Source organism: Poecilia mexicana, unplaced genomic scaffold, assembly GCF_051168715.1.
Source record: "Poecilia mexicana isolate PSO_F unplaced genomic scaffold, ASM5116871v1 scaffold_1, whole genome shotgun sequence".
NCBI lineage: Eukaryota > Metazoa > Chordata > Actinopteri > Cyprinodontiformes > Poeciliidae > Poecilia > Poecilia mexicana.
The window spans coordinates 682,641-699,679 of record NW_028263370.1 but is presented as its reverse complement, the minus strand read 5'-3'; the positions used below and the strand labels follow the sequence as shown (position 1 = coordinate 699,679).

The 17,039-nt window shown below is 39.8% G+C and overlaps 1 protein-coding gene across 1 annotated transcript in view; it reads right to left on the bottom strand.

Annotated features, from left to right (window-relative positions):
• LOC106911105 (protein sidekick-1-like) overlaps positions 1–17,039 on the bottom strand; it is a 67,012-nt gene that overhangs the window by 43,968 nt on the left and 6,005 nt on the right. Inside the window, exons 5-8 of the mRNA XM_088007213.1 lie at positions 15,538–15,784; positions 15,121–15,236; positions 4,732–4,918; positions 2,907–3,005 (exon numbers count right to left, since the gene is read on the bottom strand). Coding sequence (XP_087863339.1) covers positions 2,907–3,005; positions 4,732–4,918; positions 15,121–15,236; positions 15,538–15,784 — 649 coding nt within the window. The remainder of the gene's footprint in view (positions 1–2,906; positions 3,006–4,731; positions 4,919–15,120; positions 15,237–15,537; positions 15,785–17,039) is intronic.

Genomic DNA, 17,039 nt, shown 5'->3' with positions numbered 1-17,039 from the left:
CTGAGAGACACAGCAAATATCCTTGCCACCACTCGCATTGATGTTCGGTCTAGGATTAGTTGCACTTCTTAAGCAATTTCAGTGGGCTGTAAAATATACCACACGATGCTTTAATGCGTGACAACACTGACAAAATGAAAAGGTGAGTAAAATTTCAACCAGAAAGGACAAGAACAGAGAAATGATCTGTGGTCACCACCTGCAGAATCACTCTTTATAGGGGCTGTATTGCTAATTGTGTCAGGATTTAGATTTTTCTGAGTTGTCTGTATGTTTAGTTTAGGTTTCTCTGTCTTATTTTGATCCTGTTCCCTGTGAGTCCTGTCTCCTCCCTAATTGTTTCCCAGGTGTGTCTAGTTCCCTAATTACTCCCTGTGTATTTAAGTCCACCTGTTGTCTTTGTCTGTTGTCGGATCGTAGTCGTGTCACCCTGTCTTGTCTTTGGTCTGTTGTCTCGTCGTCTCAGTTGAACAGGTTAAGTCCTGTGACGGCGTCAACTCCCTTCGTCAGTTTTTTCCTGTACTGTTGCTACCAGTGCCGAGCCTAGCCTCTGCTCTACCGCACTGCATATTCCTTGGACTGTATGAGCTGCCTATTCGCTATGAAAGTCATCGTCATCCTACTTCCTGGTTCCTCGCCTGCTGCATTTGGGTCCGAATTCACATCACATCATGACAAATTGCCTCTCATTTCCACCTGTTGTGTGTTTCATTTGCACAGCAGCAGGTGAATAAGTGTTACTACCTAACTGGTGACATTGATTCCACAAAGGTGTGACTGACTGGGAGTTATATTGTTCTGTTTAGGTGTGTCCTTCAGTTTTTGAGCAGTGTATATATGTAATCAATCTGTTCCCTTATCTTCACAGTTACACATTATTTTGTGTTGGTCTGCAATTTAAAATTCCAACACTGAAGTGAGTGGATGTAAGGTGACAAAATGGAACAGAAGTTCTCGGGCTGGAAGCATTTTTGCAGGACGTATTTGTCAGGGGTGCCAATAAACCTGTGTGGTGCTTTATTTTCTCAGTTTGAAATTCTTTGACACATGTAGCCTGTTCCCACTGAAGACACAAAAGTCATGCTTTTGATACTGAACTCCACTCCAGGACCGCAGCTTCATGCAATTTCACACACACGCACACGCACACACACGCACACACACACCCCCACACACACACACGCGCATACACACTTGCTTCCAGTGGCATTATATAAACATACAGCCTCCTGTCTGTATCCTTGGCAGTGACCCATGGTGTACACCGCATGTGTGTGTTTCTCAGTCTCCAGTGCAGTAAGTCATGTAATAATGGTAACACACCCCACATCACAAGCACCCACACACTAACCAGTGATCCCCATCCAAGCTTTCCACAGGCCACCAGCCGCTCACAAAGACCTATATTACTGGGATTGTAATAGGTAGCAAATACAGCCTTCCTACACACTGTCCCCCTGCACACTGTGCAGAAACACACAAATAGGCTGATGTGATTAGGTCACAGTGTGGCTGTCAAGATAATACTCTGCTCAGAGGCACCTAATCTGGTTGAGTGAGTGATAATCTCATCAGATAGTCTGATTGTATGTTAATGTGAGTTCTGCATGTGGAAGACTATAGGATAGCAGCCAGATCAACAGTCAAATCTAATCATCTAGGTCAGGGCACGGTTTTATTCTGGGCAAAATATTTTTAGGATATTGAAGCGTTGGAGGTAGATGAGGCCAAATCCTGGTTGTATAAAGTGATTGAGTCTTATATTATTCTTCTTGCTGTTGCCTGCATTATCCTTTTTGATTTTTATAAAAACTTGCAGCTCTTTTCAAACATCTTATATGCATCATATGCATTACAGATATAATTATTTGGTGTAAGGAAAGATGTTTCATATGCTGATCAATTTTGAGTTGATGTTTTTCACACTTCATTCTGAAATGCCACTTAAAATGAGTACAAAACACCCCACATCATGATGCTGCCTCAATCATCTGCCGTTTTACTGCTGGGTAGTATTGAATTAGAATAGAAAGGGTAAAAACATATTTTAAAAAATGATATATCCACTTGAAATTGTGTATAACATTCCCACAGAGATTCTCAGGGAACATAGATGGTGTTCTGCATTTTTCCAAATCAGACTCCACAACTTTTCTTTTCATTGTTTGTCTTTTATCTGCCTTCTGCTTTAACCATTTCCTGAGAACCCACAGAGAAATGAGGCGGTCAAACAAACACGAAGGAAACCAGTGCACAACAGTTGTTTCTATCTGCATTGGCACACACACAATGCACTCAACAAGAACACAGCAGGATTGTGTGTTTGTGTTTGTCGGTGTGATGGAGAAAGAGGGATTTGCCCTCCCACTCATCCCACTGTCACAGGGAGGTGTCGTACTAAATGTCCTCCCCTCCAACAGAATGCAGTCACACATCACTCAAACTATCCTGCTAAACTCCCTTCCCTGCTGAGAGGACAAATACCTCCATTTCCTGCTCAGCATTCACACTCATTCTATCGTCCCCTTTAATCTCTATACTTCTCCTTCCTGCCTTTCTTTTGCCTTCTTTTTAGTGTCACCAACTCTGCAGCTCAACAAATCCGGTGAAATGTACTTATACTAAAACAGTCATATGTGATTCTATACATCATCTACTTTGGAAATGGAACTCAAATAACCCTTTTCACACATACTGGTTTCATAATTTAAAAACCAGAGCACTATAGCATGCATTCACCCACAAACTTCACTAGTGGAGTGAACTGAAAGATGAAGACTGAACACGCTCTTTGTTATCTTATGACTTTTACTTGCCCACTTCCCCTGAAGTAGGGGTGCACAGTGATATGTGATTCTGTGTTATTTTGTGAGCATCTCTGGAAATTTTTTCTTTTCTTTTTTTACCTAAAATGATGCCGTTGGGAAATGCAGGAGGCTGCCAGACCACCCGAACCGATGTCAGTCGAACCTCTGGAAACATCACACGGACTGGGGGACCTGGGACTGGAAACAAAAACAGGAAAGATTGTTGGCAGCAGAATAAATGTGTATTAATACAAAGGTTAAAAAACAGCAGAATGAATAACTACAAGGTAAACGAGTCGTGTAACAAAAATATACTGAAGGCATCTAACTCCAAAGCTCCAATGTCAACCCAACTATCAAGCATGGTGGTAAGCAGACTGGCATTAAGATTCTACAACAACCTCAATCTCAGCTAAACTTGTACACTAAGCTTAAGAGCCAGGTCAATGGTGAGAAAACAACCAGTTTAAATAAACTCTGCCGATTGTGAACGAAAGAGTGGTCACCTATCCAGTTGGAGGTCTTACAGGACCTTGCTCATGGAAACAGGAAGAGCTGGGATTTCCTACAACTTGTTGAAGGACAATTTCTAAAGTGTTAGTGGAGAAGTATGTATATATGGAAAGTGGTAAATGGCTTTGTACTTGTATAGCGCTTTGTCACGTCCAGAGGATCCCAGGCTCTTCACACTACAGTCATTCACCCATTCACACACACACTCACACACTGATGGTGGCAAGCTACTGCCCCAGGGTAGCCACAGCTGCCTTGGGGCAGTCTGACAGAGTTTGTATGCGTCAACATCATTTTATCTTAATGGAAAAAGTTAGGTATAACAAAGTGCTGTTTCATAAACATGCTTTTATGATAAGAACCCAGTTTATCCAGAGGTTTTTACTGACTTTGCTGCACAAAAATCAAGTTTTTACTTAATTTTCTGAATTTGGCTAAATATAACAAGCATTTTAAAAGAAAGTGACCCTAAATTCTGTTCTTATTACTGAGAATAAATTTGTTATATTGAGCCCCAAAGAATTTGAATACAAGATCCCTTTCTTTTAATATAGCAAACCCTGAAAATCTTTTTTATGTTTATGATCTACAAAGGAAGTTTTCTTCCTTTTCTACAAAAACTACAAAAAACAACAAAAAAACTGACTACTTTATTTGTTTCATTTTAGATTTCTTTCTTTTTTATTTGGCCCAGAAGTTTTGTTGAACTGACAACATTGGCCCACATGACAAAAAGTTTGGACACTCCTTCCTGAATAAATTTAAATGCTACGTTGCAAATCCCATGATGAATATACGCACAACTCTCAGCTGCACTGTATGCTTAAAAGAAAAACTATACAGGGCAAAATAAGAAAAAGTAATTTCCCCTTAACTTTGTGCCCACTTTGACACTGCTGCAGATAAAAGTACATGTTCCACCTCAACAAATACATTTCAGCTCGAGTGTACACACATTCATAAGCCTGCTGTTGGTTTATGTGTCTGCGTGTGTGTGTGTGTGTGTGTGTGTGTGTGTGTGTGTATGTGTGCGTGTGCGCGCGTGTGTGTGTGTGTCAGACAGAATGGAGGTTCATTATACATTGCTGGGAATTGACTTTGCCATTTTGTTTTATCCTGAAATGAGAAAAACTTTTCAAACGTGACTCTGCTTGACAGAGGATGATTGCTGGTGTGTGTGAGGGTGTATGTTGTGTTAGCCTTTCTGGACATGTGTGTGTTTGTGTGCATCGTGAAAGTGCCTGTAATGGTTATCAGGTCTCTACATTGGCAGCTACACATTATTAGGAGAAAGTATCCACATATGTCTGTGATGACAGCTGAGGTGCAAAGGAGAAAAAAGACAGGAAGAGCTGTGAAGAGGAAGGAGATGTGCTGAAGAAACTTCTGGTCACAGGCCTATAATTCCTACCATCTTCTTTAGTTCTGAGGAGGACAGGGCTGCTGGGAGGGCCGTCTCCAACCTGTGTGAACGCCAGCACTTTCAGTGCATACATTTTATATTTTTGGAGGGAACCCAGAAGCAGTGTTAGATTTCTGTCTCCTTGTACCACCTGAACACAAGGGGGAGTGTCTGAGTCTTTCTCATGGTACAACACCTGTGCAAAATGAGAGGAAAAACATTCATTAATAAAAGAAAAACATAAAGTTGGATGTATCCTAAGCTGCCAGCAATCTTAATTGATTACGGATGTCATATACTTTGATGCCAAAAATAAGACATGGATAGTAGATAAATAGATACGGGAAGACCAAGCCATATACTATGTGCACAATTATTAGGCAAGTTTTAGATATATGACATTTTTATGCATATTTTCCAACTCTGAGCTCTATAGACTTGAATGCTTATTGAATATAAACATATCAGCTGCTGTATATTTGTTTAATGAGGGAGGGTGGGGCCTACGGAGATCAACATCAAGGTGTGCAGAATCATTAGGCAGCTTCTTTTCCACAGGCAACATGGGTCAAAAATGAGATCTGAAGACGGATTTTTCTAAGGTTTTATGGACTGATGAGATGAGAGTGACTCTTGATAAACCGGATGGATGATGAGCCCATGATGGATCAGTAATGGGCACAGAGCTCCACTTTGCATCAGATGACGGTAAGGTGGGGCACTGGTATCGGCTGGTATTATTAAAGATGAGCTAGTTGGACCTTTTCGGGTTAAAAATGGACTCAAAATCAACTCCCAAACCTACTGCCAGTTTTTAGAAGACACTATGTTCAAGCAGTGGTTCAGGAAAAAAATCTGCATGTTTTAAGAATACCATGATTTTTATGCAGGCAATGCTCCATTACATGCATCAAAGTACTCCACTATATGTCCAGCCAGTGTTGTGTTCAAGACCACCTAACCCGAGACCAAGACAAGACCAAGACCAGAGTGTATCGAGACCGAGACAAGACCAAGACTTTTGGGGTCCAAGACCAAGTCAAGACCAAGACCGAGGGGAGTCGAGACCGAGTCAAGACCAAGACCAGCGGCCCGCGCTACATGACACAATAAGATGTAAAATATGATCGAAATTGCTTCTCAAAATAATCTGAAAGATCCATATTACCATAAAACACCTAGATATTAAATATTTAATACATTTTACTAATATTAAATATTCCATTTATGTGCTAAAAAGTGTGATGGTCTCGTGCCATCCCTAAAAACATAACGCCCTGGGCATTTGCCCATATTGCTCATATAAAAAGCCACCACTGTCTGCACCATTAAACATAGCAATTGAGGCAATGCCCTGACGGTAAATAACGCTCAACCATGAACGCTGACCAAGGAGCAACAAGCAAGAAGTAACCAAACAGAAGGCGCTCATAGTGACTGTTCTCACTCTCTCCCAGTACATGAAGCCAGGTAGTCTGACACCATGGCAGACATTGCAGCTGCCACTTTGAACAAAAACAATCAAAGAGTGCATGCTCTGCGTGCTCTTTCGTTCTTGTGTTTTAGTTATTTGTTAATTTAAATATTAACGTACATAATAAAATAAAATAATGATGCAGTGTACACAGAGCATTACAAGAACAAAGAACGGGTGTTCTGTCAGGTCAGATCACGGTGTTCTGTCAGATCAGCATACGTTGTCAGATAGTCGTACGCTTAGCTCAGATATGCATACGCTGTCATTACCATATGATTTTATTTAATCAGCAACATAGAATCATGACGTAGATCATCATACACTTGGTTATTAACAGTTGTATGGCATCCAGCTGCAGCCAGACCTGCTTTAAACACACTTTGAAACCACGACAACGCATGTATATCCAGCTAGTTATCATATTATGTCATATTATAAACAATTTAATTACTTATTTTCGTCATAACTTGTTGCGTATACTGACAACTACACTGACGGTCGGACTTAATGTGCATGCACTGGCATGGTACTCACTGCATGTATGCTATTCTGACAGCGTATGGCTATGTCATAGAACACCGGCTATATCTGTCAGACACGTCATTACCATAAGATTTCATTTAATCAACAACATAGAATCATGACGTAGATCGTCATACACTTTGTTATTAACAGTTGTATGGCATCCTGACTTAGCGGTTAAGTGAGTTTTACGTGTGTTGTAGCTGACTCCAGCTGCAGCCAGACCCTGCTTTAAATACACTTTGAAACCATGACAACACATGTATATCTATATAGTTATCATTGAAAACAATTTAATAACTTAAGTTCATCATAACTTGCTGCGTATGGTGAACTGACAACTCCTCTGACGGTCGGATTTCTTAATGCTTAATGCATGTATGCTATCCTGACAGCGTATGGCTATCTGATAGAACAACGGCTCTCAGTGAGTGACACTCCAGTCCTATCTAATAAGTAAAGAGCCGTGGAGAAGAATCGACTGTTTCTGAATGTCACCTCACTATATTGCAAACTTTTGGACATAGCGTTGTCCCATATATGCGACAAGTCAGTCAACACCTCCGCACAATAATTCAGCACAGTGAGTGATAACATATTTCATCACAATGCTTATGTGTCTCTGTACAGCTAGCTTTGATAACATCACGTTAACGGAGCTTACCTTCTTTGAGCTACTTTTCTAAGTGACGAAAAAAAGACGTTGACCCCACCGTCTGTGAAAGCGAAGCGCTGCTGAGTTAGCTGTGGCCATCGGATTTCTTACTATTTATGCAGCGCTATTATATTACTGACGATTAGACAAACATTTTCTGCCGCTGAGAGAAAACCACTGCGCATGTCCTGGAGCGCCGCCCGCGAGTGAAAGGTGGGGAGGGGAGGAGGAGGGAGAGTGAAAGGTGGGGAGGGTGGGGGGAGTAACAGAAACACGTAGTTGCTTGGATTTTAATTGGTGCGTTTTGCATCCACTGAAAACAAAGATGTTAACAAATAAAGTGGACAGTATGCTGTACGTTTAGTGATATTTTCACAGTTGCGGTCTTGACTGGTCTTGAAATAAAATGCCGAGTCCTCAGCGCCCGAGACGGAGACAAGACCGAGACCAAATGCGGTCGAGTCCGAGACGAGACCGAGACCATCAAAAAATGGTCTTAAGACCGGTCTTAAGACCAAGACCAACTTCGAGTACCACAACACTGTGTCCAGCCAGTAAAGGCCTTAAAGATGAAAGAATAATGGAGTGGCCCTCACCAGACCTTAACCCCATTTAGAACTTCTGGGCCCTTCTTAAATGTGAGATGTACAGTGAAGGAAAACAGAACACATCTCTGAACAGTGTCTGGGAGGCTGTGGTTGTAGCTGCACAAAAATTGATCGTCAACAGATCAACAAACTGACAGAATGGAAGGCTTATAACTTTTAGTGAAAAGAAGGGTGGCTATGTTGGTCACCGATTTATATTTAAATGTCAGAAACCTTTGTCAACTTTGAGTTCTATGTTTATTATTCTCACTTTAATGGAAAGATGGGAAAATATTCAGTTTTAATTCAGTTGCATAATAATTCTGCACACTCGTTGCCCAATCATTGTACACACAGATATTGTCCTAAAAAGCCAAAATCTCTCACTTTTTCTTCATTAAATATTCAGGTTTGAGAGGTTATTTGACCGAGAGCAACATAGTTGCTCAACAATAAAATGAATCCTCAAAACTACAACTTGTGTAATAACTGTGCACATAGTGTAAAGTTATCTCGGCTTTGTTCTTTTGTTCAAATCTGTGTGAAATAAATAATAATAGCATGAATCTTTCAGATAATAATCTGTGGTGCAATAATTATTATTACTTGAAAAATGCACGTCAGTACACAGTGTGAATTCATTGACAAGAACAGCTAGAATGAAAATCTGTCAGAAGCTGCTCTTTCTAGGTCGTCATCTCCCCGCTTTACAACTCACAAACTTGAGCAAGAAAATTTATCTTAAAACCACATGAGGTAAAAAAAATGTCATCTCAAAATTAAAGATGTAATAATGAAAAGATACAAGTCAGGCACAGCAGGGCATCAGGGTCGGCTATTCAACATTTAGCAGGGGGTGGAAGGTGTTAAAAGAGCTGCTGCTGGCAACCACTTCCCATCTATTAACATGGTAGGCATGCAGCTAAGTGTGATCCACAGAAAGGAACACAGATATGAGGTGTGATGAGCTTTGGGCATGTTTGACGATGACCTGGATTTTGTCAGAAAGAATAAAATGCATGAACAATGGACTCATTTACAGTGCTGAGAAAAAGCATTTGCCCCTTTAATGGTTTCTTGAGCTTTTGCGAAAAGTTAAATATTTCAGATTATAAAACCTGATACCAGACTAGGAAAGCCAAAATAAAAACAAAAAACAGTTTATAAAAGGTTTCCTAAACCACATTCTTAAGGTTGAGAGACCAAAAATGTCAACAAAGTCCCTATTTTGATCTAAAACTATCTCATGACTGAGAGTGTTTTCACATTCAAAGCTGAAAACATGTAGTCACTGAATAAATAAAGGCTCCCATTTAGGTTCTAAAACACTAACCGTAATCAATATTTAACATTAAGAATAACTGTGGACTATTTTAAAACTCACAAAATGTCCAAACAAGATCATCATATATACAGTACAAAGAACTGTATATAATACAAATGATAGGGGATTTAATCTGTCATGATGTGCGGTGGTTGGAGGTGAGGAAGACGCCGATGAACCCAGGTAGTCATGATGGTGAATGATGGTTTTAATAAAGAATCAGGAAAACAAATTCAAAATCACAGAAAGCACTGGGAGCAAACAGACGACGAATGAATGACATTAGACGAGGACCTGGCAAGAGACAAAGACAACAGGTGGACTTAAATACACCAGGAGGGTAATCAGGAAACTAGACACAGGACAGAGACTCAGAGGGAAACAGGACTAAACAGAAAATCTCAAAATAACTACACAGAAAAACACAGATTACAACACAATCAACTTTTTTGAGCACGACTATTAAAGGTTATCAAAATATTATTTTTCTGGAGATGCCACAGAAGGAATAAGATGTTTTTTGGCTAAAGCTAAAACAACAACAACAATAACAATAATAATAATAATACCATCTTTAAGCACTTCAGATAAAAGCATTTGAAAAAGTGGAACTGTCATATCTGCATTCCTAAACAGCCAATGATTGAGAGAGGAGCAGTACATAGGCAAAAACATTAGAATATCCTGAAAAGTTCAATATGCTTTGTCACTCATTTCAGAAAGGACGACTCATGTTATTCAAAACGTGTGAAATATTTCAAGCCTATATTTCTCGACATTATGATTATTCTGACTTACAGACCAAAATTCAGTATCTCAGAACATTTGAATTAATACATACGATCGTTAAAACTGGATATTTTAAAAAGAAATGTCAGGATTCTAAAATATATGTTCAGTGCTCCTTTTGACCTCTGTGGATCATTGTGTCTGAGGTGGAATGAGGGGTTGGGGTTGATCGCTGCCTTTAGGACATCTGCATTATTGGATCTGATGTCTCTCATCTTCCTCTTGACGATACTCCACAGACTCTTTATCTATGGGGTTCAGGTCAGGACAAACGGCAGGCCAATCCAGCACAGCAACACCATGGGCACTGAACCAAATTTTGGTAATGGTGGCAGAAGCATTTATGACTGAATATTTCCTGGTAGACTTGATAAGACCCAGCAGATGCCACAGCACCCCATCATCTCTGACCATGGAAACTTCACACTGGACTTCTCTGTTGAATGTCGGTGCAAGTCAACCAGAGGCGAGTCAACCACAGTGTCTGTGCACTCATAGTGAGGAACAGACTGCATAATGGAAAAGCTCACTACCTGGGGTAGAACCGAACTGCACATTAACCGGACAGGGAGCGAATTGCCAGTGGAAAAGCACCTTTAGAGGATCAGGAAACCTTTTGAGTTAATTAGCTGATTAGGGTGTGGCACCATGAGTTTCAAGGATATATATATATATATATATATATATATATACACACACACACACACATATATAACTTTTTCACAATAACGTAATTTTAGGTTTACAATATTTGTAAACAGTAATCGAAAACAAAGAATAAAAGCTTGAAACATCACTTTGCATGTAATGAAACTATAGTTTCATTTTCTGAAACGTGTGACAAAATACTGAACTTTTTTGCACCATTCAAATGTTTTTAAATGTACCTGTATTTCAATAATTTATTGTTGTAATTTTCTGTTCTGCTTTTTTCACCCATGCTGAAAATGAGACCTTATGCATGAGGTGCCAAGCGTATGTGTTCCTAGAGACTTGCATGCAGTGTTGTGGTACTCGAGATCGGTCTTGGTCTCGAGTCCGGTCTTAAGACCGTTTTCTGATGGTCTCGGTCTTGTCTCGGACTCGACTGCATTTGGTCTCGGTCTTGTCTCGGTCTCGGGCTCTGAGGACTCGGCATTTTATTTCAAGACCAGTCGAGACCGCAACTGTGAAAATATCACTAAACGTGCAGCATACTATCCAGTTTATTTGTTAACATCTTTGTTTTCAGTGGATGCAAAATGCACCAATTAAAATCCAAGCAACTACGTGTTTCTCCCCCTCCCCCTCCCCTCCCCACCTTTCACTCGCACGCGGCGCTCCAGGACATGCGCAGTGGTTTTCTCTCAGCGCAGAAAATGTTTGTCTAATCGTCAGTAATATAATAGTGCTGCATGCATAAATAGTAAGAGATCCGATGGCCACAGCTAACTCAGCAGCGCTTCGCTTTCAGAGACGATGGAGACAACGTCTAACTATTTTCGTCACTTAGAAAAGTAGCTCAAAGAAGGTAAGCTCCGTTAACGTGATGTTAGTAAAGCTAGCTGTACAGAGACACATAAGAATTTGTGATGAAAAAAAGTCACTCACTGCCTGAATTATTGTGCGGAGATGTTGACTGACTTGTCGCATATATAGGACAACGCTATGTCCAAAAGTCTGCAATATAGTGATGTGACATTCAGAAACAGTCGATTCTTCTCCACGGCTCTTTATTTATTAGATAGGACTGGAGTGTCACTCACTGAGAGCCGTTCTATCAGATTACCATACACTGTCAGAATAGCATACGTGCAGTGAGTACCATGCCTGCGCATGCGCATTAAGAAGTCCGACCGTCAGAGGAGTTGTCAGTTCACCATATGCAGCAAGTTATGACGAAAATAAGTCATTAAATTGTTTTCAATGATAACTATATAGATATACATGTGTTGTCATGGTTGCAAAGTGTATTTAAAGCAGGTCTGGCTGCAGCTGAAGTCAGCTACAACACACACCCGTGTAAAACTCACTTAACCGCTAAGTCAGGATGCCATACATCTGTTAATAACAGATCTACGTCATGATTCTATGTTCCTAGCATACATGCAGTGAGTACCATGCCAGCGCATGCGCCTTAAGAAGTCCGACCGTCAGTGGAGTTGTCAGTTCAGCATATGCAACAAGTTATGACGAAAATAAGTCATTAAATTGTTTATAATATGACATAATATGATAACTAGATAGATATACATGCGTTGTCGTGGTTTCAAAGTGTATTTAAAGTAGGTCTGGCTGCAGCTGGATGCCATACAACTGTTAATAACCAAGTGTATGATGATCTACGTCATGATTCTATGTTGCTGATTAAATAAAATCATATGGTAATGACAGCATATGCATGTCTGAGCTAAGCGTACGACTATCTGACAACGTATGCTGATCTGACAGAACACCGTGAGTTCGTGTTAAGCATATGACGATCTGACCTGACAGAACACCCTTTCTTTGTTCTTGTATTGCTCTGTGTACGCTGCATCATTATTTAGTTATGTACGTTGATATTTAAATTAACAAATAACTAAAACACAAGAACGAAAGAGCACGCAGAGCATGCACATTGCTCTTTGTTTTTGTTCAAAGTGGCAACTGTAATGTCTGCCATGGTGTCAGACTACCTGGCTTCATGTACTGGGATAGAGAGTGAAAACAGTCACGATGAGCGCCTTCTGTTTGGTTACTTCTTGCTTGTTGCTCCTTGGTCAGTGTTCATAGTTGAGTGTTATTTACCATCAGGGCATTGCCTCAATTGCTATGTTTAATGGTGCAACAGTGGTGGATTCTTATATGAGCAATATGGGCAAATTCCCAGGGTGTTATGTTTTTAGGGATGGCACGAGACCATCACACATTGTAACACAGAAATGGAATATTTAATATTGGTAAAATGTATTAAGTATTTAATATCTAGGTATTTTTATGGGAATATGGATCTTTCAGATTATTCTGAGAAGCAATTTCGATCATATTTTACATTTTATTGTGTCATGTAGCACGGCCGCTGGTCTTGGTCTTGACTCGGTCTCGACTTTCCTCGGTCTTGGTCTTGACTTGGTCTCGGACCCTAAAAGTCTTGGTCTTGTCTTGGTCTCGGGTTAGGTGGTCTTGAACACAACACTGCTTGCATGTCTAAATAGATCAGCCATTTTACCATTTGGCCTTACAACATGACAGACTTTTCTTCTTTTCTTTAGTTTGAACATAAAGGATGAGAATAATCTGGAGGATCTGTTGCTCTAGGTGGGTTGAGAGTCTGAACATAAGTGTTAAAACTATTCAGACTGACTTCGCACACAAAACCTTTGATTTTTTTTGCCAAACAGCAGTTCCTAGATTTCAGTTAGAGAATCTTTGGTAACAATTTATTAGAAGGGGGATGAATAAGACTGACAAGACACTGTCATAAACACCTGTCATGAACATGAATGAGTCTTCATGAATATTTGACTGTTTTCACATCATTTGGTAAATCATAACACTTTTAATACAAAATTGACATTATTGAAAATGTTTTTGTTATGACAACTTGACATTACCCAAGACAACGTCATTGTCATGACAACTTGACATTAAGCAAGAAATTATAACTTGTCATGAATGTAATAACAGGTGAATTTATTGGCTTATAAGGCTTATATCCTTATAAGACAGCATTAACAAGTCATGAACATTTCCAGTTAGCTCAAGTAAAGTGGACCACACTTACTTGAGGTAACTGGAAATGTTCATGACTCTGTCATTAAAGCAATAGAGTAATGACACTCAATGACATCTTCATTACTATTTTACTGTGATACACTTTAACACAGAGAGATAATGTCACAATTATAATGGTCTCATTACAGCAGGGGTCCCCAAACCTTTTCCTGCGAGGGCCACATAGCTGTTCCTTTCTCTGGTCGGGGGCCGGTCTTAGTTTTTGGAGAAAGAAACCTTTGAAAATTCTTGTCGAGGGGGGGGGGGGGGGGGGGCGACGACACATTCGCGCTTTTAGATAGATTTTTACCCAGAATGCAAATGGAAAAAACCGTGAGTGAAACGGTGACTGGGACTGACTAGTATATATTCCATTGAGGGAAAGTTAGTTTGACATCTGCTCAAGCCCCCTGGTGGTTGAAGAAAAATCCACATATAAACCGGAAAATACAATATATGAAAAAAAAACACTGAATCCTCTCTGGTATGAGGAGGCGGGCCGGATCCGGTATTGTTCAGGGGGCCGGACCAAATGAGGTGGTGGGCCGGATCCGGCCCGCGGGCCGTAGCTTGGGGACCCCTGCATTACAGCAAAAGGTATGTGTAACAACAAGTGACTTGTTAATGCTGTCTTGTAAGGATAACATTTTAAAATTCACCTGTTATTACATTAATGACAAGTTATAATATCTTGCTTAATGTCAAGTTGTCATGACAACGACGTTGTCTTGGGTAATGTCATGTTGTCATAACGAAGACATTTTCAATAATGTCAACTTTGTATTTAAAGTGTCATGATTTACCGAATGACACTTTGACAACAGTCATAAATATTCATGAAGACTTATTGACGTTCATGACAGGAGTTATGTCATGTTTATGACAGTGTCATGTCAGTCTTATTCACCCCCTTCAAATAAAGTGTTACCGAATCTTCCAAAACCAACAGACTGTAGTCATACCCCCCTTTGTTTTTGATAAAATCATAATCTAATCATTGTTTCACATACAACCTGATACCTGCTGCTGTGTTATCAAGGAAAATAATCTTAATACAACACATTCCCTAAATACAATTATTGCAGCATGGTGCTTTTTAAAAAGTCATAGTGGAGGAGGAACTAACTGGAACAGTTACAGAATATTACATCATGTTCCTACTGCCTGTATCAGATATTTTTGTGTGACGGTCTGTGTGGATGTGAGTGTGTGGAATGTGCTGGAAGAAGTGATAATGCGCTGAGGGGTCAAGTGAGAACAATAAGGTTGGTTTGAGAGTCTCTGTAGCTGCTTGAGAATTTTGATTCACCTTATACCCAATAATGACTCCATTCCTTTGTGCCTCAGGAAGAGCAGACCAGGTGAGCATGATCCTGGAGGAACTCACTGCCTCGGCGGTTACATTTTCCGGAGATCTAGACGGAGCTGGAAAACAGACAAAGAAAAATGCGCACAAATACGCCGCTCAGTGCCTCTTGACTCTCTGAACCAAACTTCGATTTTACCTCAGTCATCTCTCTCCCTCTCTCCATCAATCTTCCCCTCTGTGAAATTGAGGGAGCGAGTAAAGGCCAGAGAGAGGTGGCAAAATGAGAGGAGGACACAGAAAAGTAATTATACCACTCTATTTTTCATCCATCTGCCTTCTTATGCCCAGCAAGTAATATGTCAAACTCATATCAGTTGAATGCTTAAGAACAGGAGTGAATGAGTTCTCCGTTTGTACCAGATTCTGCGGTGCGTGCTGAGAGCGTTTGGCTCCATGGTCCTTGTCCTATGGAGTTCGAGGCCTGGATCTGAACCTGGTAGTGGGTCCAGGGACTTAGCCCCTCTACTGTAACTTCAGTGGTTCCAACTCCACCCGTTATGTCCTCAGTTCTGTCCTCCCCATCTCCATCTGTCCTCCAAACACGGATCCGGTAGCCCACAGTCTCTGGACTGCTGTTGTACTCTGACTGTGGAAGAGGCTGAAAGAAAGCAAGCAGTTAGAGACTGAGGAAAAGAGCAAATCTGATGCGTTAAGCTTCACTTGTTATTGCAAAGCTGCCTTGTTTGTAAAAAATAAAACAACCGATTGCATCAGACTGAAAGAAAGCATGTGCTCAGAGGATCACTATTTCGTTTTCAGGAATATTTCTGAGACATTTGGGATTACATTTTATCCTTAATCTTAGTATTGACCAAACAGATTATTTCTGTTGTCTGCACAATTCCTTTAACAACAACTGTACTAAAGTTACGCCCAAAATTATTCATACCACTGACAGAATTAGATTCAAGATTAGTGTCTGAAAATAAATTAGATCTGCATCTCTCAAAAGATAATGAAACAATATAAAAAAACATATACATTTTGATAAGAAAAATTATTAATCAGTTTTTAATAAAATTTTATTTGAAAATGCAATCTTGCAAATAATATTTATCGTCCTTAAAACAAACAAACCATTCATGTTGGTAAAACTTGAAAGATTACTTAAAACATATAATTCTGGACTTAACCATACGTCTTCCTTCTTATCCTCTGTATATTGCACTCGATCTGAAATGTGATTTTGCTACCACTTCCTAAAACTACTTCTGTATCATGCATTTCATTTTTTTCAGTCTGCTGCAGCCAGAGACTGGAATGAAGTAAAAAAAAAAAAAAAAAAAAATCCCAAAACTGGATACTTTCATCTCCAAAGCAGCTTTTCAAGCTTGAATCAAATATCATTTTAAAGACATATGCTGCTCTCTGCTAGGCTTTGTAACCAATTATCTCTGGTTGCTTCATAGCTTATAAAATCCCCTTTTGTGTGAGTATCATGTTTTTGTAAGTGCGGTAATTTTTTTATTGGTTTTTGATGTTTATTTTGTTTAATCTGGGGAATTTTAAATGTTATTTTTGTTCCAGCCTCCTCTTCTTCTACCTCAAAACACCTTGACTTTCTTGACCAGTTAAATAAATAAACATGATATTAATAACACTCCCACAATAGGACTTTCATTTTCCCCTGGCAAGTTCCTTTCACAAAACACTTCAAGCCACGATTGAAATACCTTCTTGAAGTCTCCATTTGTTTTGTGAAAGGACCGATGCAGAGATGAGGTAAAAGTTCCTGGCCAAGCTCATGTATGTCAAAAAAAGTTGAAAGATACCTTCTACTGGTATGTATTGAGCCATGTTAGTGGCTCAATACATAATTAAATCGAATAAGGACTGGCTGAGAAAGAAGAAATTTCTAG